Source organism: Ischnura elegans (genome assembly GCF_921293095.1).
Source record: "Ischnura elegans chromosome 13 unlocalized genomic scaffold, ioIscEleg1.1 SUPER_13_unloc_3, whole genome shotgun sequence".
Taxonomy (NCBI): Eukaryota; Metazoa; Arthropoda; class Insecta; order Odonata; family Coenagrionidae; genus Ischnura; species Ischnura elegans.
The window spans coordinates 5,794,638-5,819,343 of record NW_025791659.1 but is presented as its reverse complement, the minus strand read 5'-3'; the positions used below and the strand labels follow the sequence as shown (position 1 = coordinate 5,819,343).

Below are 24,706 nucleotides of genomic sequence, written 5' to 3'. Positions count from 1 at the left end.
TGTTTACCTCATTGTTTGCCCACTTGGCTCGTGCCCTTGCACCTCATTATGTGGGCCTTGACGTTGCTCCGGTGACGGAACCTTTGCTTGCAGAGGGGGCAAGGGAAGAGGTTGCGGAACAGCTGACACGAATGGTGGTCCAGGCCAGACTTGGTGAAGGCAGATCGACAGACTTCGCAGATGATGACCGCGGGAAAACTGTGTCGCTCCTTCATGTGCTCACGGATACGGTTCATGGAGTTGAAATCGGCACCACACCTGCAATCGCGGAGGGAAGAGGCAATAAAAAGATACATAAACACTTTCACCCACATCAAAATGTCACTCCAATAGTCTATTCCCTTTATATAAATTAAAATGTGACGATTGTGGAATTTGTTATGTTGGTCAGCCTGGAAGACGGTTCAAAGACAGAGTGAAGGAACATAGAAGAAGTTTTATATACAATGACGGGAAATCTTGTTTCACTAATGATTTATGCCTCTGTAACCATTTTAGCAATTTTGACATACATATTTTACATTGTATTGACAAAGGGCTTAAACTAGATTTTATGCAGAAAAATTCGAAATTGCCAATAGCCCGGATGGACTTTGTAATGATGTTTTATTTTGTACTGACTCTCCTTTGTTAAAATGCATCCCCATGAAGTCAAAACCCTGACCTTCACTCCGACCCACTCGATGTATGTTTTCGTCCTTCACTCACTTGTTCACCAAAACAGTTTCCCCTCCCACTCCCCCACACCTAATTCCAAATACCCCCACTTCCTACCTAGGCCTGGGTGTATATACCGAGAGAGTACAGTGAGTCCTCGTTTAACGTCACTTACCGTTCCTGAAAAATGTGACGATAAACGAAATGACATTAATCGAAACATAATACAGTAAACTCTTGATTTTACGAAGTCAGTGGGACCGGAAAATCGGCACTTCGTAAAATCGAGTTTCGTAAATTCAAACCTTTTTCATAAGTCACGAAAAAAATGTTCGCTTTTGTTTCTTCCGCCGTTTTTTGTCTTTAGTGGTCTTATTTAAATGCTTTCGGTGGTTATTCTCGGTATAATTCATAGAAAAGGCTTTTTGTTATCGATTTATGATGTGAAAAATCGTTAAATAATTATACCACCATAAAATTCCCACATCTTGTTCATACTTCAACATCAACGATCGCTTAAGAAATTCCCGACCAGTTTATAAAACGTAATCAAATAATGAATTGCAAAGTTTTTTATAAGAATTTAATGTTATAAATTTGTGGTTAGGAGCGAATAACAACTATTAAGTTCGCGTAAGATAGATATTTGTTTCCAGCACCCACGGAATGTTAGCGGCAGCCGGCCTAACCGCCATTTATGTCGCCCTCTATCGCTCAGTGACGAGAAAAAAAAAAAGAAAAACGAGGGCCTTTACCCGTTTCCTAAATAACCTTCGTAAGTTAATATTTCGAGTTACGCTGTATATTCAGTTGAATGTGCTATCTTTTCCATTGGTTATTTTTGTTGAGATTCAGTTACGATTCTTAATTTCGTAGGATATGATTATCTTCTGGCAAATATTTGAAGTAAATTCTGTTTGAGCTCTCCGTCCCGATACTGTGCTCCATCATCTTCGCAGACGTTGCTACGAAAGACTTTATTCTTCATCCGGACCATATTCTTCATACCGGGTGTGAAGTGCTATGTTCATATAGTATTTCTCTCTCTTCTTTTATGCCGACAGGAGCAAGGTTCCAACCGGAAAACGACAGGAGAAACATCTTCCATTATCGGAGAAATAAAGAGGGAAACGTTATTATCCGCATTGATTGTTTTTCTACAAGAGATGTTTCATCATTTCTCAACGTGTGTGAAGTATTGGTTCACTTGCGTGAATTCCCAAAAATGACACGCAAAAACCTGTACATTCACCTCATTTACTTTTCGTGTCCCTTTCTCCTCCGTATTGAAAGTTATGCAAAGAATCATTGACGTAGAGAAAAGATTTTCTTAGCTTAAGCACTAAAAATAGTCGCGCAATAATCGTAAATAAATATAGTGAGGAAAGAGCAAAGAAAATAATTTCAATTGAAACGTCAGCAGAGAAGAAGAGAGAGAATTATAAGCGCGGCACCATTTCCCTGATAGTGGAAGATACTTCTTCAGCCTCTCTCCTGTTAATAACTTACCCCCGTTGCAGGTAAAGATGAACCATGCCCTTCTCCACAATCGGGGAACGTTCCCAGTGGGTGGGGTGAATAAGAGTGGGATGGGGATTGCCTGAGGAAAGAAGTGTGGTCAGCACAAAGAAGTGGTGAACAGTGGTGAAGGGGGCAGAAAAAAGAAGGGTGGGGAAATGGCCTTCAGCTCTGCCTAAGTCTACGTTTGGGGGCTGTATTTTTTGCGACGCACTCGACCTCTGTCACCTTAGGGGGGAGGGAGTGAATGGGAAATGCTGGGGAAGGAGGGGTTTGGGATACGTAAGATGGGTGTCAGCAAGATCAGCAGAAGGTCGCGGGAGGAAGTAAACAAAGACTTTGGAAAGAAAGATCTCTCGGCATGGGAAAACGGGGAGACGCGCGAGAAGAAAGTTCACGGTTAGAAGTGCGTCTTCATTACGAGTAGACTGAAAAATAAGTTGGTGGTTAATAGAGCCCAATACTTAAGATATTTAAGTTGTTTATTCAGGAAGGCTATTATATACACGAAAAGATACTACTAAAATATCAATTATTTTTTTCCTTTTTGCCCTTCTCCATCGCCGCTTCCACCATGGTTTCTTACTTGCATAAATTGGAATGAAATTGGGGACCTAACTCGTTAGCCAGATCAATATATCTTAATGTTTGAAGGGCAGCGGGTACTTCTTTTTTATTTGGTGAAATTACTTCACTTTCATCTTCGTCGTCACTGCTATTATGACTAGTCCCGGCCGCTGCTTCTTCCGACGCATGTACCGGTGTCCCATTGTTGCAAGCCCGGAGATCATCGTCAAGGGCAATATAATCGTTTGATGTTGCGTGCTGTGCTCTTCCTGCTTTTTCCAAGAATTTTTCAAAATCATCTTTTAAGCCTCTAATCTCCTCCGCGATTTTATCCGCTGCTGCTTCCTGAATGTATAACGTAACGAATCAACCATAGCCGTGATATTATAGCAGTAGAATTACTAGTAGGCTAGTTGTATCAAATACCAACCTCGAGAACATCCTCATGATGCGCTATCAAAGGGAATCAGGCCGATTTCCAGCAATTTGCGACGTCTTTGAACCGTGTTTCTGCGATGAAAAATGACAATTTTATCAACTTGGCCATTTTAGCAAAGTTAACAAAGTCGTTATTCCTCATCGCAGAAACACGGTTCAGAGACGTACTTGAATGCCTGATAGGCAGGAGTGCGATGCAAACAATTATTTTTGATGATGGCATTGATTGATAGATTTTCAAAATGCAGTCAGAGCGGTCACTTTTGGGGAGAAAAGGCCCCACGCTCGGAGGGTCGAAGAGAGGGGCCAGCGAGGGTGAGCTCGTCGAGGAAAGGGTCCCGGATTAGGGACCCTTTGAAGTGCTTCGGCAAAAAGTAGTCAAGTAGTCTTCAAAGTACGTTCACAGCAGCCTGCCTTGCGAACGTACCAGGTACGTTCACAGCAGTGCAAAGGGTTAATTAGGAGTGTACGAAATACCCCGCTCGACCTTCCTGACAAGTTATACTACGAAGTATTGTCGATGCGATGTTTACGAATAGGCACGTAAATAGGGGCATTATATCAGTCGCGATATTTTAATTAAGTCCTACTTTCCCTAAATTCCTACCGTGAGGTTTTAGGCGAACCCTTTCTCTCCAACGTTGCACTATCATTTACGATTTCACACTTTTGATGAACCACAGTTGGAAGCGCTGATTTTTTTTAGCTACTTACGCCGGCGTAACTAGTTTTATTGACAAATATTTCGCCATAGTTCGTATAAACGAATGCCTTTTGCTCCTGGGGACCGATCCGAGGTTCGTAAATTCGAAATATTTCGTATAATCGAAACTTCGTATAATCGAATAGCACCATGTATTTAACATAGGCTTTTCGCCGGGACCGCACTATCACTTCGTATAATCGAAAACTTCGTAAAATCCTGCTTCGTATAATCGAGAGTTTACTGTATCCCATAAGAGACAATGTAAAAAGTGAATATCGGCTCCTAGATCTCACAATTCCTACGCGAAAAAATTTTAGCGTATCATATCTGGGGCATTTTTTACAGTGGGAATGCCAAGCTACGGTATAAATACGAGTTCCTGTCTTCATCGACGACAATAGCAGCACTGACGTAAATCCTTCTCCATTTTTGTATCTTCCCACATTTGCTTTTTGGCTTAGCTATGGTGGTCGCCCGGGCATCATCATCGCTGAAACATCGTCGCAGTTACAGGAACCAAAATTATTGTGAACACGGCGAAAAAAGTGACGACAAAAACTCCCGAGTTCTACACGGAAAAATTCCTTGAAATCACTTTTTAGGTTCCTGAATACCATTATGTCAAGTAAAACCTTGCGCACCTACGCAAGAATTCATTTTGCAGAAATTTTTGCTAAAACCATTATTGCAATTAAGAATAAACACACCGTTTTACACTTCGTTTAGACTGACTATATTACCGCCCACAATACGAACAACCTGCAACGCCCGCCGCTTCGCCTTTTTTTCCCGCGCGAAATTTGAAAGACGTGACGTTATCGCGAAGCAAAGGTGCGATAAACGAATGACGGTCTCAAAATTTTCGTGACGTTATCGCGAAATGACGTTAAACGAGGATACGTAGAACGAGGACTCACTGTACTGGATTTTTCACCTTGAAAATGACACTTATGAGTTGAAACCATGGTCGGTTGCTGAGTTGCGACATTAAAAGATACATTGCATGGAGGGAAGAGGTGATAATAATATTAATAATGTTTATTTGTCCAGAGATCTAGAAGTACAAGGGGTACTTTGATATAGGACACGTCAGGATAAAAAATATATATACAATAAATACAAATATACAATGATGCAGGATACGTCAAACTTTGTTTAAGAATTCATCTACAGAATAATACATTCTTAATTTCAAATATTTAAGTAGGTTGGTCTTAAAAGTAGTGACACTTGATGGTGCCTCAAGTTCAGGTGGCAATTTATTGTAGAATTGAAGGCCCATACAATTTGGACCAGCACTGGTATTCTTGGTGCGCACATATGAAACATGCAGCTGGTCAATTTGCCTCGTAGAATGATGGTGGACATCACGGTTCTTAATGTAATGAAATAGATTTCTTTTTGTGCAAGCAAGTAAATGAAAAATATACACACATGGTAGTGGTAATATGTCCAGTTTCTTGAACAAGGGACGACAAGGTGAATCATAGGGGGCATTGCACATGAGCCTTATAATTCGCTTCTGAATTTTAAAGATTTCAGTAGAATGGGGAGAGGAACCCCAAAACAGGATACTGAAAAAAAGATAGACACAATACACGATATCGGGCAAAATTTCAAGGGTTTTGAGGAGGTATAGTATCGAAACCGTACATCGACCTATAAACAAGTTTAACGCATTCCGTGCTGACCGTTTTTTGAAGAAAATGGCTGACTTTTTGGAAAAAATTTGTATTTTTTTGTTATTGTTTTAAGGACGTGATCTTATGATTTGTGATACCTGGTACCTGATTTCTGATACATGATTTCACACTTTTTTTCCAAAAATAAACCCTTCATTAGTTAAAAATTTGAAATTAAAATTTTCCAAGTATCCTGTCAAACTTGTGATACTTGCCCGCAACACACCTACATGTTTCCCAAATTTCTTTGCTCTTCGTCAGCACTGTAGCGAAAACCCGTTCAGACTTTATCACTTTCTGGAAAAAAAACTAATGGAAATAGTCATGCGGCTAACATTACTTTTTTAATCTGGAAATGATACAAAAAAGTACGATTTTAAATGTTTTATTGCTCTAAAGAAAATATTGCGAGTATTACCAATATTTCCAGCAAAAGTGTTGCTCCCTATGATGGAAAAATTATACTGAACGATATGATATCCTCTGGATAAGATTTTATAATGATATACATTGGTTTATAAATGAAAAGGAAAATTTGTATAATCGAAAAATTCTTGTAATGAAAGATATTGTTTTACAAATCAGAAATTGACCAGCATAATTAGAATAATTTTTCAGTCACTAAATACTATGTATAAAATGATATCATTTTTTTATGCCATGACGTAGACGCTACGTTACATGTGTAAAAGATCCAATTGGCCTTAAGGGTGTTCTATACCTCCGCGAAAAACGGCTCTGCAGACTTCAGGTTGCTCGCCATTTGCTCGCTTATTATACACTCTGGAGAGAACTTGTTTTGGATATGGTTTAAGCTAAGATTATTGTTCTCGGCAAGCGAAAAAAAAATATTTGAAAAGCATTTGTTAATTAGTTATTGGCGCTGAAAAACACAATAAAACGCCTGTTTTCTCGATGTAATTCTACCACGTAGAAAACGCGATTTGAATTTTTTTTTCGGGAAATGAGAACATTCATCCTTCTTCTTGGAAATAAGATACGTTTCATCAATGTAATATTTGTAATAACCACGCTATAGCTCAATTTCCCAAGCGTGTTTTCTCAACGTCAAGCGCTTACGATCTTTTCTTCCATGGCGCTGCTGTATGATCCCCCACTCTCGGTGAAAGAGCTTCTCACCCCACAGCAGTCTCTCTCACTACCTCCCCTCCATCGTCTCTTGCGTCCCCTACATGTTTTTTTTCCTCTATGCTTTCCTCGACCTAAGAAGCCCGTCTGACCCGTGGTCGGGCCCCAGCCCAGTTATTATCCGAGGCCCTATGTTCTTGTGTTGCGAGCGGCATGTTTGAAACGGGGCTAGCGCGAGTTTTCAAGTTTTCTGTTCTTATGCATGGAAAGTGAAAGGAAATCAAAGAGGAAGCATATCTTTTGTGGGAAGGTGGAAAAGAAATACTAGGAATAATGGTGAATATATATATCCTTTTTAAGTGTGCTACATTATTAACAGTTAGTATATCTTTAGACAGGTGTTTTCATCCACGTAAAATCTGCAAACACGTGATGCAGCTAAGAAATAGACTATCAAATTATTTTAACCATTTTAGTCATTACAAACCTGCAACAATAGATGTTATTTACACTGCAGAAGGAGAAACTGCTTTTAAGTAAGTACCTCTCGATAATGTATTGGCTATGACTATAATATATTAATTTTTTGTAACCAAGTTTTGAAAATAAGATGAATATAGAGAATATACTGCACATTATCAATTAGATTCTAGGTTACACCATTGCCTTTTAAGTTCTCGCAGACGATAATCAAGAATAAATATTTCACCGAGTAGGTAATACAACGTGCATATCTTCATTTCGTGTCTAAATATTTTCAAAAGTAACCGCTATGTCATCAAAACACGATATGAAAAGTATCACGCTGGTTTATTTGTCTTGCATTTCCGACATATATGTTTCTCGATAACTTGCAACCGAGGGGGAAAACTTCGAAAAGTTATTTTCTTATAAAAATATTCTTATCATTAAAATTCTATTATTAATTATTACGTGAGTCACCCAAAAGAAAGAATTTGAACTTGAACCACCGTATCACTAAGCAGGGGTTGATGTTTGGTCGATGTAATACAGCGATGACGTCAAGATAACCGAATTTAATCGTTAACTATCTCATATTTACGTAAATATGCTTGTTGTATGCAAAAAATAGATACACGAGATCCTGCCTGCGAACCAGTTTTACAAGTATAAGGCAAGAATTTTACTTGTGTAGCAGGAATGACGAGAAAACAAACAATACACACGGATAAAACTTGAATGTGGGATATTTATTTCGCTCGAGTGAAGTTATGCAAACTAACTTCGCGGTATATCTCTCACCAACAACCTGTTTCACGTGCTGCTTACACACTTCTGAGCGATTGATTCTCTCAATGAATGGTTCTCACTACAGGTCGTAATGAACCGAAACTCTGATGATAAATGCAACTTTTCTCAGAAGTGGCCGGCAACTTCCGCGATTTTTCAATTCTAATTTTTGTGAGAATGACTGAACGAGGTAGTTAGTTTTTTTTACCCATCCATCGACCGAATTATTAACTAAAATTACGATTTCGTGTCAGAGTAAACGACCACATTGCGATATAAATATGCGAGACTTCATATAAAATACTAGTGCACAGGATCAGGTAGACTCATTATATTTAACTGTTGAAATTCATCGGCATAATAATGCGTCTAGAAATTTATGACAAATAAATGTAATTTCATTAAAAATTCTTCAGTTTAGAATGATACTAACATCACCGCAGTGCGGTTGTAGTCTTTGGGAAGAAACTAAAATTTCTCAGGAGCATTACCCGATCAATTTTTCTCTACCCCTCAGTACACTGTATGACCCTTCCGGGATGGAACCCTGCATTGAAGTTAGGTCTTCTACTTGATATGTTTCCAATTTTATTAATTCTGAAGGGAATTTTAGTTCTTATACTCCACTATTATTTAACATGAATGAGAATACATATATACCAAGACTGTTATTTGCCACGAAAAAAACATTTCGCTTAGCCGCGATTCAAACCCAGATCCTCCCGATTTCCGGTCAGCTACATTACCAAGTAATTTTTTTCTAGGCGAATCTTAGACACAAGTAAAAGGAGAATTTCATATTCAAGGAAAAAGGTTGCTTCATGGTATAATTGGTAGCATATTTGGCCGGCCAATGGGGATATCCGGGTTCGAATCCCAGGTTAGTCAAATGATTTTTTCATGTCGATTATCATACTTATTCAACTATGCACTAGTGTATTTAACTATGCACTCGTGCGCGTGACTGCGTACAAAGTTGCTTTTTCGACGCAGTACTTTGTATGAGTGAGAGCACAAAACCTTTTGCATGTGACGCAGGAGTATCCTCTTTCACAAATAACTGTAACCACTGTACGATAGATAATATTTAGTTGCCGTTCCATGCTTAACAACTTTATTTGGTAGAATGATTAATGATTTTCAAACGCTCTACATAAAAACATATACTTAATTCAACTTACAAATAAAATCCGAAGATTCAAACGTTATGGAGCGGAATTTTTCCATATTGAAACAAACACTTGCAATTTTCCACGATTATAAGAAAAGTTATTGTGACCTAGATTTCAATGATATAACAACATCTTCAACGTACAAATGGCGTGTTATTCATTCAATGTATCTTCTTGGGACTAAGTTGTGTCTGATTCCGAACTAATGGATTCGACTTTGCCAATATTTGGCCCGCTTTAATTTCGTAGGGGATAAATTATTTCTAATGCCTTTACTAATTTACTTTGAAAAATTGCGAGAAATATTCCTCCTTCCGTTAATTATGTAAAAGATAAGGAGCATACGATAGAAATTCAGGGAAAAAGGTTCTGCCCAAAATAAAAGGATAATTATGGTAAAGCTAGAGACTAAGCCGGTAGATACCGTAGTGGTACATGTTAACATACCTACGACGGAATACTAGGATGAAGAAGTTTAAGGCGTCTATGAAGATATCACCGCAGTAATCAAACAGGTAAGACGTGAAGAAAACCTTATAATTTTAGGTGATTGGGTGAGAATACTTTTTTAATCCAATGAAATTATAAAATCTCAGTTATACATTCTTCGTGGAACTAGAAAGTATTACTTTTCTTTTTTTAGCTGCGAAATCAAGAAAATTGCCGTCCAAGCCTGAGCGGGAGAGGCACTGCGAGGGCCAGAGTAGTAAAGTGAATCTTCCGAGCTATTGCTACATATTTTAATTATTGCTGCTATGCTAAACAGCAAAATATTTTTATTAATACTGCTGTTTCTTGCTGCTTTGTATTATTATCTTTCGGGGAGGATGATGTGAAATAGAAGCTGGAAATATTTTTAAATACGTGAAAATTTGCGAAAAAATGGCAAAATTGGTCATTTTCAATGCGTTTTTACACAATTGACGGAGACTAATTCCCCTCAAATCTACATCTTTACCATTAATATTATTTTTTCAGAATTTTGCACCCCTCAAAACCCCTAGAAACAATTTAAATGCTAAAATAATCCTTTTAATTTCTCCAAATGACCGAAAAGTGGTAAAAATTGGAGGCTCTTCCGAAAATGGTGGGTGATGGAGAAAAACATAGTTAATATTCGGATTTAGGAGGTCATTTTAAAAACGAAATAGCAGGAATGGTGTCAGGGCCGATTTTCATGCCGTCCAGCGATAATTTAAGCAAAGCTGATCATTTGAATCCACTCCCCCTTGATCGTATTGTAAAATGATATAAAGCCAGGAAGCATTTTGTTACCACTTGAGGCAGTAATACTTGCGTCATGGATAATGGCAGAAATAAATACTACATGGATTTTATTGAAACGTAGGTATTACAATGCGGAAATGTCGGGAGTAAAGCAAAAAGGGAAGGATGTAAGACAAGGGCATACCCAGGGTCATAACTAGGGGGGGCAAGCCATAGTCTAGAAGGGGGCGCAAGCCAAGTTGTGACTTTTTAGCATGGAAAAGGTGAATGAAAAAAATATTTTGAGAAAATTATAACAGCGCATTATTAGTTTCTGATATCATTTCATAGAAAAAATATATTTATTTTAGTTAAGTACATATCTTATACCTACTAATGCATATCATTTTTCGTGGGTTTAAAGGAAATTTGTTGAATACTTTCGTTTCAATTCAGTACAGATTTTGCTTAAGGACTTCTGCGATTTTTGCTTCTGGAGGGGGTGCAATTGCCCCCCCCCCTGCCCCTCGCCTATGATGTAAGGTTCTATTTTTTCTTGGGGGAGATTCAGGAGGAACGTCTGCTTTGTTCTTACTCATCGTCCTTACCATATTCAATCTTTTTCTGATAAAGTTCTACTGTTAAAGGCATGCTGGTACACCAACTGTCACTGGTAATATTTCTTCCTCTGCAGTCAATGTGCTCTGCTAAGCGTTTGACAATTTCATGAGGTGAATTGGATTCTTTGAAAGGGCATCTGGCTACCTGCCCATATAAATTTCAATTTTTAGGTAAAATTTCCTAGCATCCACCACAGCAATGACTTCAATAACATATTTCTTTGGCTTTTTGATAGATACTGCGTTCAAGGACATCGGCCTCGAAATGGTATAAGTTGCTCAAGGATCGTGATGCACTCTGATGGTGTATTTGCAAATTCAAATTTGTTGGATATTTTATTAATGAACTCAGTAACTGCAGCTTACTAGTCACTTTTCTTACTTTCTAGTCTAGTGCTGAGGTCATAAAAACTAATGCACCGTAGAAAAAAAATCCGATAGTTCAGTGTACGGGAAAAAATTTGATAGACTTCTTTGCTCCAAATCTCCCTAATATCAACATGGGAAATTTTATACGCACCTAAGAGAAAAAGGAGACTAATAAGAGCCAGTTATTCATCTTCACTGAACTGCTTGTATCACGATCTCTTGCATAATTTCCAGAAACAGAATTAAAGTAGAGATTTGTGATTTTCACAATTATATCTAATAATTCTGCACAAAAAGAGGCGAAATGCTGATGATTCATTATACACACTTTGCACATGGGCGTATTCCAGGAAGATGAGTCATCGGCAATTTCATCAAGCCAAATTCGAGCGAATGAATTTTAATCGTCTCCACGATGGATCGGTAGCGAGAATAAATTGTAGCACTTTCGGTCGCATCGGGTCAAAACGTCGGTTGCAGCAAAACTAGGGAACACTTTGAATATTAAACGTTACTTCAGTCAGAATTACAAGAAATTAGAGACCAGAAAAACTCTAGTTCGAACGGCATAATTTTGTTACAAAAACATCGAAGAAAAAGTCAATATTACCCGATGCGATATATTCAGGGTTATTGGCTTTATTAAAGCTGTATGTGATGTCTGATGCAATATGAAATTTATGATGTTCTTACCATATAAATCAATAAATATTAAAGATGATTGAAAATCAATTTTCGTTCATTCATTATTTGTCATATTTCTCATTAGTGTTCTCCCTGTAGCGCTATGATTACTGAATAAACATGTTTCGGAAAGTAACTGTATTGAATACACGTTTTCAAATGGACGTGGGTGGTTACTATTTCATTCATACTGAGGAATAACATAAAAATGTAAAGTTGTACGTTAAAAAAAAGTTTCACGAAGTACGCGCATTTCGGTTAGCGTAATTGACTTTTACGATGCTTTGAAGAACACTTAACAATTTTGAGATGAGAACATTGACCAGCTCTCCCCTTCGAGGAGAGTGCATAAGGAGAGAACAATGCAAGTAATCGCCTTTCTTCATAGAAGCAGGCCGTACTTCCCAGCCTCGTCGAGAGCGTGCGTATTTGGATTCTTCCAAGAAACGTCAACCGAGGGGCTGAGATGGGACTAATGCCACCAGAGAGCAAAAATCAACCTCAGAATCCCGACCACTCTCAATATCGCACCTCCGCAGTGAAATTTGATACAGCGCCGGGTGTTTTTTTCGGTCGGAGCGAAGCTCGACCCCTCGTCTTTTCCTTTTTTTTCCTTCGGTCAGCGACCACTCCCCTCCGCCCAAGGAGGCTTCCCATTCCACTGGCCGTTGCGGCCGACTTCGCAACTAAAATCCTGCGACGGTTGAATTTGGATTTTTGAATTAGGATAGAACACCCTTAATGACTCCTGGAGTTTATAAAATCCAAAGTGAAAGTGACACTTTCAAACTGCTTCCTCAAGCTGATCAGTAACCTACTTCTGCAAGGTATTTAATTGTCCCTCTTTTTGAACTTCTGAAATAGAGCAGTTGATTATCACCATGCCAATGAAGCGCAAAAATGGTTAATCAATCTTGAAAAATCTCATTTTGAAAAATAAATAACTCGAAATCCGAGGTACTATAATTTACCAATTACTTGAGGCATTTTTCCCACTACGTCGAAAGTCAACAATTAATTTAATTACTTATTGCTCAAGAACTAATGCTATTTATTTATTTATTTAATGGCTCAATGAAAGGTATGAATATTTTAAAGTAACAGTATGCAGTAGAAAGACGTTTGTGTAAAGCATATCAATTATTGAAATTTTTTTCAATAAAAATCAATCAAAATTAATGGTAACTAGGTGTGGCAATACCTTAGTAACACAACATCAATAAATAGGTACCAATTTAAGAGGTATGTCAAAAAAATTTTGTGTATTCTATTCTGTTCTTATGTATATATGTGCATACTTTAAATTATATTACTGTATAAAAAATGCGATCGTAACATTTTAATGTAAAAATATTGTATATCGTTGTCACCTTTGTATTTTATATTGTTCATGTTTTCTCTTTCATAGCCCTGAGGATGATTTTAAATAAATCGAAACGTTGGCTAAAGCTTGGTTTATATTTATACCTAAACTCCAAGAAATATCATAAAAAGTTATTTAACAAGGTCAAGAATAGAAGAGAAAATGTAATTATTGAAATGGAAAAAATTATTACAGCAAGGGCGAGGGACATTAATTTAAATCACAAGTGGTGACTGTTGTACAACACATGAAGAAGCATCAAGTTCACACTGACGCACAGCAGCCAAATTTTTACCGAAAAAAATTTCCCAAAACTTTCATTTTCACCGAGGAATATAATCATGGCAGATTCTCACCTAAACCCACCATTAAGTGAGTGTGGTAATGTCTACGTGGGGGAGACTGGGCGAACAATATCTACTCTCGTCTCAAAGAACATCAGAGACATAAAACCGTAATCGCAATTAAGAATAAACACACACCGTTTTACACTTTGTTTAGACAGACTGTATTACCGCCCACAAAACGAACAACCTGCAACGCCCGCCGCTTCGCCTTTTTTCTCGCGCAAAATTTAAAAGCCTTGACGTTATCGCAAAGCGTAGGTGCGATAAACGAATGACGGTCTCAAAATTGTCGTGACGTTATCGCGAAATGACGTTAAAAGGGGTGACGTAGAATGCAGACTCACTGTAGTTTGTCATTTAGACCGAGAAGTATTTCATTAATGAAAATGCTTTCATTTCACCCCGGTGGAGGTTGTTGAGATCTTGGAGGAATCCAAAGATTCGAATGCCAGCTCGAGGGAAGATGAGTTGGAGAGGGTTCATGTGAAGGTGGAGAAGTCCGAGAGCATCTCTTCCAGGGACAGCTACGAAGGAGAAGAAGACGATGAGGGCTCCATGGTCAGTGGTGAAATTCCTTTTTTCCAGCCTTTATATCAACTCACCAACCTGTCTGTTTGTTTGTCTGTTTGTCTGGTACAAATCTTGTAACTCAAATTTGACTCACTTCCTGTGAAGCAAAAACGCTGAAATTTTGCACACTTCTTCATTTCCGATGACAATACATGAAAATATAACTTTTTCTCTCCAACCCCCCCCTCTTTAACCACCCCCCAGTCAACCTATAGCGCCCCAAAACATGTTTTTGATCTAAGAAGTTCCAAATGGTCGATTTTCGTGTTTTGCGACCACAGTAAAAGTTATCCACCATAAAATTTCCCATTTTGAAACATAGGGGGCTTACCATTCACTGAAAATTTAATAAATATAGTGACTTTTTTAATACGTCACTTTTGGTTTTTCGGGGTCACTGAATTTTTTTGCTTTGTGTCATATATAAACGTTGCTCATCCCCTGTAATCTAAATATAAAGGCTGGTTAAAAAAAAAAAAATTTTTATAAGAGCTTATTTAACCTTTTCCTTACTGAAGACGTAAATATGCAAAGTCACTTGTTCCTGCAGTGCTTTTAAATTTGTCATCGCATACCAGTGGCAGAATAAGGGGTTTTTCACCCCGACAGTGGCTTAGTAAGCACGACCCTCGCCACATGTGCCGCAGTGTGGACTTGTGCCGCCAACATCTTGTTCGGTAAAACACATCCCGAAGTACACTCTGAGAAGATGGCTCGGTGGTTTAACTGGTTAACTCGCCTGACCGGCAATCGGGAGATCCGGGTTCGAATCCCGGAATGAGTCAAATGTTTTTTCACTGCGAACTTCATCCTTTGGTGTATTTAATTGATTATTCAAAACTAGGCCCCTTATAGACGTATTCAAAGAAGCAATGGACAAAGTGGTGACCCCCTCATGTGACTTGTGTTTGGAAGGGTCTATGGTTCCATGGAGAGCAAGACTGGGTTTTAGTGTATATAAGGGGGGAAAGTGTCACAGGTACGCAATAAAGTTGTGTATGTAGACGGTAGCAAAGGGTTTGGCGCTGCAGGTCTTCGAATATCTAGAGGTCTTCCAACTCGGAAGTCCTGGAAAAGGACATTCGGAGAGGATTTTAGAAAAATAGACCAAGAGTAATGCTGATTGTGGCCAGACCTTTTATGTGGACAACTTTTATAAAAGTGTAGCCACTGCTAGATTCCATCCAGGGGCGCCAACTCCATGGTGCCTCAGGGGGCTTGGGCTTTTGAGGGCTTAAGGGTGTGAGGAAAAAATGTGTCAGGCTCGTCGATTTTCCAAACTCATCCCGAAGTTCGCTCTGAGAAAATGACTTGGTTGTGTAACTGGTTAACACGCCTGACCGGCATTCGGGAGATTCGGGTTCGAATCCCGGAATGATTCAAATATTTTTTTATGGCGAACTTCATCCTTTGGTGTGTTTAACTTGGCACCCATGCGCGTGACTGCTTATAAAATCACTTGTTCCTGTAGGGCTTTGAAATTCGCGAATGAGCTCAAAGGAGGCAATTGTAGTGGATTTACCTATCTGAAAACCATGTTGGTTGTCGTGGAGTAGCTTCTTTGAAGATAAATATTCATACATACGTATTATTATTATTATTACCTAGGACAGATGTACGGCATTTCCTTTCTCTCCAGATGCATCTCGCTGTGCTTGCGAAACTGATGGTATTTCACAAACGATTTGGAGCACTTATGGCAGGTGTAGGTCGATTGGCTGTGCATCCTCTTGCAGTAAATTGGTTGTTAAATTTGGAACATTTTGATCTGGAGTAACGTATATGTCTGATTATAGTCCCCCCTTTTTATCCAAAAATGCCTGTGGTAAAAGTAAAAGGGGGGACTATATTCAATGCATTTTTGTTAACTTTTCCCGAAACTGAAGCCTCAAAATTGGGGGGGGGGGGGACTATATTCAGAGGGGCATTATATTCAGAGAAATACAGTATATAATATTTTAAAATTCAAATCTATTGTAGTAATTGTTGTATTTGAAATTGGTGCTTGGAAATAAATGAGACTCGATTGGCTCGACCGGCACACCGCCTACCCCAGCTTCTCAAGCTGCAGTTGTGAGCTCGAAGCGAGTTGCCACCCTACCTGCCGCCGAGCCAGTCGGCTCGCTGAACTGTTAACCACGTTGCCTTAAGTCATTGAGCCCGATACACCACAGTAATAACTTGAGAAAAATCGTGGAATATTCTAAAATTTCCATGGAAAACTGGGAATTATGCGTTTATTTTTCTGTGTTGATTGGCTGGACAATCTGTGTATAGCTGTACGATTATTATTTTTTTTTTTGTTGCAATATTTGGAATTTTATCTGCAGGCTAAAGAGGAAATCTATCAGTCTGACAAAGGAAGAGTCTGAAAAGGTAAAGACTGTGGACACAGCAGTGAAGACATCACCTCAGGTGAGGCGCTTGCTTTGTAAGGCAGCATTCACCACATTATTTATTTAATAAGCCATGTACAAGTACCTTGGACAGACGTACGGCATTTCCTTTCTCTCCAGATGCATCTCGCTGTGCTTGCGAAACTGATGGTATTTCACAAACGATTTGGAGCACTTATGGCAGGTGTAGGTCGACTGACTGTGCATTCGCTCCATGTGGGCTCTCACGGACGCCTTGTCCTGGAACGGCATCAGACACACCTTGCAAAACCTGAGGAAGCGACACGGAGAGGAAAAAAAATTGACATATTTTAGCAAAATTGGGCATTGCAATATTTCCACTGAGTTTTATATTGACACTACGCATTACAAACAACATTATCAAGTGTAAGATAAGCCTTAAGAGATCTTTCTTATTCAGTAATTATATATACGGTATTGCATTCAACCTCAGCTACCATTTATGCAGTGCTAATATTGGTAGTCATTCAATTATTACGAATCAGTTTAGGTGAAATAATACCAATTTTTGCTCCCCAATGATCCACAGGGACATATATGTGCCCCATGGCATAAGAACACTAATTTTGTTGAAACTAATTATAGCCCGGTCAAATTAGCCCAAAAAATAGGGGTACCCTTGCATAAATTGCCAACAAGCTGAAAATTTGCATGAACCTCAAGGATACCACTCTAATGAAATCCTGATAAGTCCCCATCGATCCCGTGTGTGTGCAAAAAATTTTATTCAACGTCAAAGGTCACAAAAATGTGTTTTTTGAATTTTTTGGCCAAACGGTCAGTTTTATGATAAAAATTGCTCAGATAAAAATTGTAGATCAGAAAATTATCAACAAAATTGGTATTTCTATTTTTTCTCTAAGATTTACCGTTTCTGAGAAAAAGCCTTTTAAATAATAGTTAATAATGTTCCAATAATGTTCAGAGAACGCAACAATATAGTGAAGCATATTACGGATAATACAGCTCCAGCCTACATTCGAAAGGCTTTTTCTCAGAAACAGTAAATCTTAGAGAAAAAATAGAATTGACAATTTTGTAGATAATTTTCTGATCTACAATTTTGGTCTGAGCAATTTTTATCATAAAACTAACCGTTTGGCCAAAAAATGCAAAAAAAACTCATTTTTGTGACCTTTGACCTTGAATAAAATTTTTTGCACACACGGGATCGATGGGGACTTTTCAGGATTTCATTAGAGTGGTATCCTTGACATTCATGCAAATTTTCAGCTTGTTGGCAATTTATGCAAGGGTCAATGTCTATTTTGACCGGGCTATTAGTTTATAATGCACAGTTGCATAGTTTTTTGTACTGACTCCATAGGATAGATACATGGGTGTACCCAACAAGGGGCAGGTGGGGGGCAGCTGCCCCCGCCATCTCCCTAGAAGAAAAATCGCCCAAATCTTCAAGCGAAATCAGCACTGAATTGAAACGAAAGCATTCCACAAATTTTCTTTGAATCCACAAAAAATGATATGTACAGTAAAACCTCTTTACATCGTAATGGAGGGGACCAAAATTTGGGCAATTTGATGTATGGAGGTTCACTATAGAGAGGTTTCAGTGATAGGCACCATTTTTTCATATCCTTTGGAAATGAAAGGCACCACTGTCTTTTAAACCATTATATTTAGGGGAGAGTTGGATAAAACGTGACAGTCGGACAAAACGGGTCACCGAACATTCTAGCGATAATAGCGCTACAATGTTGCGGCAAAGCATAGCAAATTACTCTTGGACGCCTTCAAGGCATTCTTAGTTGAGCACGGAAGGCTTGCAGTCAGTTTGTAAGAGTTACGATTTTTCAAAGTTTTTTCCTTAGTTTTACGTCAACTTCGTTGGTTTTGGATTGGGAGTCTTCCTGATACATATAGTGTTTGCACGTGAAGGAATAAAATTCCGGTAAGTATCATGTTTTCTTTACTGTTTATTTCCGATTATTATCATGTGATAACATTTTAGTTTTACTGCTCAGTTTTGGCAGCAGCCATGCTTGATTCTAAATGTGTCGGAGTCGGACAAAACGGGATGGTTTTGAGTCGGACAAAAAGGGATAGGGATTTTTAGTATCCCATTTTGTCCGACCATATTATGATTTGTGTTGAATCTGGAAGAGGACAACAATATTATCTGCCACATTTGCAGTTTAGTTTTAAAGAGAAAATAACTTGTTATTCGAGAATAATTTTGTTTAAAAAAATTTCACTTGAAACAAATAACCAAGAAATCCCTATCCAGTTTTATCCAACCATGGTCGGATAAAACGGGGTTTGTAAGCTTTCGGGAAAATATTTTTTTTAATGTGTTCAAGTTGAGTAAAATGTTTAAAAAAGTATCTATGAGTTCATTAATAAATGCTTAAACTTATGATACAACATACGTGCAATTTTCTTGATAAAGTTTCCTGAAAAGAAAGAAAAAAAGAATGGTATCCCGTTTTGTCCAACTTTCCCCTATGTGTTTAAAAAAAAATGCATGCATTAGAGAACATGCATTTATTATTTGATAATTACAGAAAGCAAGCGCTATTGCATGAGTTTTACCATGATTCGAGAGAAAATGATGTGATCTCTCTTTTTTTTTAACAATCACTTTAAATGATTAAGATAGTTGGATATCTTTTTCTTATTTACTGTTAGGTATGCTGTCATATGGAACAAAATGGCCGTAACTAATGATTAACGTGAAAATTACAGCATATTGAAGGTGTATAAGAAAAAAAATAATCGCGAAACATTTATCGCTGAAAATGTCCTACCATGTACGTAATCGCGGCTGCATTAATGGTCTCTTGTTGTCTCGGTACGATTTGCGGAGGTAGTTACGCAGTCTCAGGGGTGTCTCCTTGGTATGATAAGTGGAGGTTTTACGATGTAAAGAGGTTCACTACAAAGAGGTTTGCCTATAAATTTGCATGTAAATCAGACGGGACCGTAGGGGTGGTATTAAGTATGGAGATTAATGATGTAAAGAGGTTCACTTTATTGAGGTTTTACTTTATATGTCTTGGTGCTTGAAGGAAGAGGGTAGGATGGGGTTTGGGTCTCAAGTTGAGTGTTCAATATCCCACTTTTTGACACCTAAAACATAGCACAGAGGCCCATGACATTGTTCCTGCTGACAAGGAGACATCGCCAAAGTGATGTTCAGGATCTGGGTACAGATGTTATTTTCTGAAACTATACAGGTAAGGTAGAAAAAGTGTCATGGCTTTCTTCCACATAGACCCGGGTTCGAGAGGTATTCGCATGTAAAGATTTCGCGCACCATGACATCTCTTGAGTAAGCGCGCCCTCACAGCTACGGTCTGCTGGAATTGTACTGGATGGGTAGGAGGGTAAACTGGCTAGGGTCAGGAATTGAATGTGAGGATAGGCAATTGTGTTTATTTGTAGAGAAGAAAGACTTGAGATTAGGAATACACGAAGAGGCTGTGGGAGCAATGGCTAGGGCGAGGATGATCGAATTCCCCGGAAATTTGCGGTTAAGTCATTATATAGGTCCTCTAATTTGCGTGGTAAGGCACAACTCGGAGTTTCGTAAACAATCTATAAATTGATATTAAATTTAAAAATTCGCGAAGTAACGAAATAAAACGAATGGGGATAAAATGTAACAGTGATTTCAAAAATTAGAAGAGAGAAAAAATATTGCCAACACTAGGACTCCAGCCCGGTATATCAACTACAGGCAAGGGGATTAGCGCCCTAGACCGCACCGCCACGGCTGTAGTTGAGAGGGAGTGCTTACTCAAGGGATGTCATGCTGCACGAAATCTTTACATGCGAATATCCCTCGAACCCGGGCCCATGTGGAAGAAACCCGTGACACTTTTTCTATCTTCTGTATATTGTTTCAGAACATAACATCCGCATCCAGATCCCGAACATCACTTTGGCGATGTCTCCTTGTGAGTGTAGCACTATTGGTGAAAGGCATACTTAACCCTTTCGAGACGGTGAACTTTTTGCCTTAGCATGATTGCTGTACTGAGCCCGAAGAGATTCTTCCATCCCCTCTGTATGGAGCATTTTTGCAGGAAATTCGTTAAGAAGGGTCTCACGGAACCTTTTTCGACCCCTCCACGCTGGGACTCCGCATTATCTTGGACTCTGAGAGTAGTTGTGATCCCTCCTTTCCGGGTTTACGACCATACCTGCGGCATTGCTTCGCGGTCAACCTACGGATTGCTTAAATGTATTTGGCTCATGGATAATTGTTGCTTACAGGTAAATTGCGGAACACCAACGCGATTACTGCAACAACACCAGGATGTCCCAATTCGCTACCCATCTTCAGGAGGAAGGCCACCAAGCGGATTTTACCCCGGAATTGCTGCACCGAGTCAAGAAAGGAACACAGCTGGACATCAGAGAACAGTTGGAAATTTTAAAAATTGTAAAGAGGAAAGAACCCATTGCTAATGACCACCTTTTCCCTTTCCACTCCCCCCTCCTAGACATTCCACTATTACACCCCAAAAAATCCCTGTGACGCCAACCCACGCTCCCCTCTGTAACTACCTCTGGTTTCCCCTATCCCTCCCCACCTTCACCCTTCCCGTCACTTACCTCCCCCCTCCCCTTCCCCTCCAATCACCCAACCACAGAGTATATATCCCGGCAAATTCTTATGTGTATCACTAGTCTTGAAAATGGTACAGTGTACCGAAACTAGTCGGCAATAAAGTGTGCGTTTTGTAGAAAAGCAAAGTAATTTCCTTCCAACCATATAATGGAATTCTACAAAGTAAAGGCCTCAACAATTCAGTGCATTCCATGTTTATGTTTATAGAGAACTCGAGATATAAGTTTACAGGTTTTACTGTATTATTATCATCACACAAGAACGTTTAACAATTTTTCAACATTTTCACTCTCTTGTATTATGGTTTGTTGTTATAAATTAGCCAGAAATAAAGACATAGAGTTTTACCTCAATAGCTCAATCAGAAGGAAAAAGAACAATTTCTTGTATAACAACTAATACCAGAGTTTCTTAAAATTGAGTTTTAGGATTGGATTCAGACGAGATGACAAGGAACAAATCCAGTTCATAGAAACGCAGTAAAATGTAGTAATGCGGTAAAAGTGCCTATTTTTACTACAGTAAAACCTCTATGTAGTGAACCTCTTTACATCATAAACCTACATACTTCATGCCACCCCTACGGTCCCGTCAGATTTACTTATAAATTTATGGGCAAACCTCTTTGAAGTGAACCCCTTTATCTCAAAATACCTCCACTTATCATACGAAGGAGACTTCCCTGAGACTGTGCAACTACCTCCGCAAATCGTACTGAGACAACTAGAGAACATTAATGCAGCTCCGCGATAAATCCACAGAGAAAAAAATCATTCGCCTTGACCGGGATTCGAACCCGGATCCCTCGATTTCCGGCCGAGTGCTTTAGCCAGTTAAGCTACCGAGGCGTCATTCTTCCGACTGGCTAAAGCACTCGGCTGGAAATCGAGGGATCAGGGTTCGAATCCCGGTCAAGGCGAATGATTTTTTCTCTGTGGATTTTTTGCACAATTTGTGCATTGCGGGTGACTCCCGTAAAGTTATCACCGTGGCTAGTCCCGGTATACTTAAATTCGAGAAGAGAGAACACCTCTATGTGTTCAAAGTTCGGGCTTTACTCTCCGGCTGTGGCGCCGTGTGCACGATTTGGACTGCCTGCGGCATCATATGCTCAGCAGTCCAGCAACACCTAGTCCGGTAGTGTCCACAAATATCCACAGGGAAGAATGTCGCCTCGGTAGCTTAACTGGCTAAAGCACTCGGCCGGAAATCGAGGGATCTGGGTTCGAATCCCGGTCAAGGCGAAAGATTTTTTCTCTGTGGATTTTTCCCACAATTTGTGCATTGCGGGTGACTCCCGTAAAGTTATCACCGTGGCTAGTCCCGGTACACTTAAATTCAGCTCCGCGATTACGTACATGGAATGAACTTTCCAGTGATAAATGTTTCACCAGTTTTTTTTCTGATACACCTTTAATGTTCTGTAATTTTCACATTAACAATCAGTTACAGCAATTGTGTTCCATAAGAGAGCATACCAAACAGTAAATAAGAAAAAAAGGTCTCCAACTATCCAAATCTTTGTAAGCGACTGTTGAATTGAGAGAGATCACATCATTTCCTCTCAAATCACAGTAAAAATCATGCGATAGCGCTCCCTTTCTGTAATTATTAAATATATGTTCACTAATGCATGCATGTTTGTTCGAACACATAAATATAATGGTTTAAAAGACAGTAGTGCTTTCATTTCCCGAAGGATATGAAAAAATGGTGCCTATCACTAAAACCTCTCTATAGTGAACCTCCATACATCAAATTGCCCAAATTTAGGTGCCTTCCTTTACGATATAAAGAGGTTTTACTGTATATTTTATGCATTTTCTATGATCGGTTATGTCATGAAATGGAATATCATTGTAATCATTTTTCATTGTCATCATTCTAATAATTTATATTGTATTCAATTTATTATTGAAATGACACATTGCAATATTTCCACTTATAGTTTTATTCTTACACTACACGTTTCGTCGTTCCAAACGTCAATGTCAAGTGTGAAAAAGTCTTAAAGATTTTCCTTATATATCTTGGTGCTTGAAGGTCCCAGCCGGCCCCCCTTTTTTTCTCGACACATCTGAGTTCGGACACTAGATTACCAACCGTCACAGTTGACCCCGGAAAAATACGTTACTATACCAAAAGGTTTTTTTTTTATTTTTGTACCAACCCTTTCCACACTACACCCCCACTTTCACACCACAGAAAAACAATAGAAGAAGGACACGAGGTCAACTACCCAGGAGGAGAAGATCATCTGGACGAGGACTCCATCCGGACGACCACAACCCGAAAGAAGACAGTGAATGAGTGCTAAGTACCCTCACCCATCCTAGAACCTTTCTTTCTTTCCTTCCCCGTCACCCTGCTTCAGTTCGAGACCCTAAAAACGACCCTTCCCCCCCACCCTTCAATATCCCCACTCTCCACCCTACTTCCCCCCACCCCCCCTTCAAGCACCAAGATTATTATTATAGTATTCTACCGATTAAGGTAGGTTTCCATGGAGTACTAAAGAGGTGATCTGGGAGCCTCCCTTTCCTTCCAGCACTGCCTTCTTTAATTCACTGTAAGGCCTACTCTCTTTCAATCTATCTAAAAAACCTATTCTTTTCCTTCCCCTCCCTCGTTTACCTAACATTCTACCCTCCAACACCATTTTCAGCATCCCCTCCACGATAAGTACTCCCTCCATCAATACCTTCTGTCTCCTCCGTATCTCATCTAAAAGCTGCCTCCCCTCGCCAACCATATCCAGCACTTATTTGTACATCTCTGTCTATTCAACAAGTACTCACTCCATCCATACCTTCTGTCTCCTCCCTATCTCATCTAAAAGCTGCCTCTCCTTGCCAACCATATCCAGCACTTCGTCGTTCCTTTTCCTCTCCGTCCATTTCACCCTCTCCACTCTTCTCCATACCCACATCTCGAATGCCTCCAATCTTCTCTCGTCTTCTTTCCTCAGTGTCCACGTTTCCGCACCGTAGAGAGCTACACTCCAAATCAAACTCTTCACCAGCCTTTTCTTTAAACTCTTACACAACGATCCTCTCAGAAGCTCCTTCCTGTTCATGAACGCCTCCTTCGCTAATGCTATTCTCTTCCTGATGTCCTTACTACTGTATCCGTTTTCCTCTAATATATAAGGAAAATCTTTAAGACTTTTTCACACTTGAATATGTCGTTTCTAACGACGAAACGCGTAGTGTAAGAATAAAACTATAAGAGGAAATATTGCAATGTGTCATTTCAATAATATTACGAACTTCCACCACATCGTGCCTAACATCATACAATGTACAGTGAGTCCTCGTTTAACATCACTTACCGTTCCTGAAAAATGTGACCATAAACGAAATGACGTTAATCAAAGCATAATATCCCATAAGAATCAATGTAAAAAGTGAATATCGGCTCCTAGACCTCACAATTCCTGCGCGAAAAAAATGTTAG

The 24,706-nt window shown here is 39.1% G+C and overlaps 1 protein-coding gene across 1 annotated transcript in view; it reads right to left on the bottom strand.

Annotated features, from left to right (window-relative positions):
- LOC124172886 (zinc finger protein 235-like) overlaps positions 1–24,706 on the bottom strand; it is a 98,252-nt gene that overhangs the window by 4,264 nt on the left and 69,282 nt on the right. The window contains exons 8-9 of the mRNA XM_046552387.1: positions 16,721–16,906; positions 8–258 (exon numbers count right to left, since the gene is read on the bottom strand). Of these exons, the coding sequence (XP_046408343.1) occupies positions 9–258; positions 16,721–16,906 (436 nt within the window). The 3' untranslated portion in view covers position 8. The remainder of the gene's footprint in view (positions 1–7; positions 259–16,720; positions 16,907–24,706) is intronic.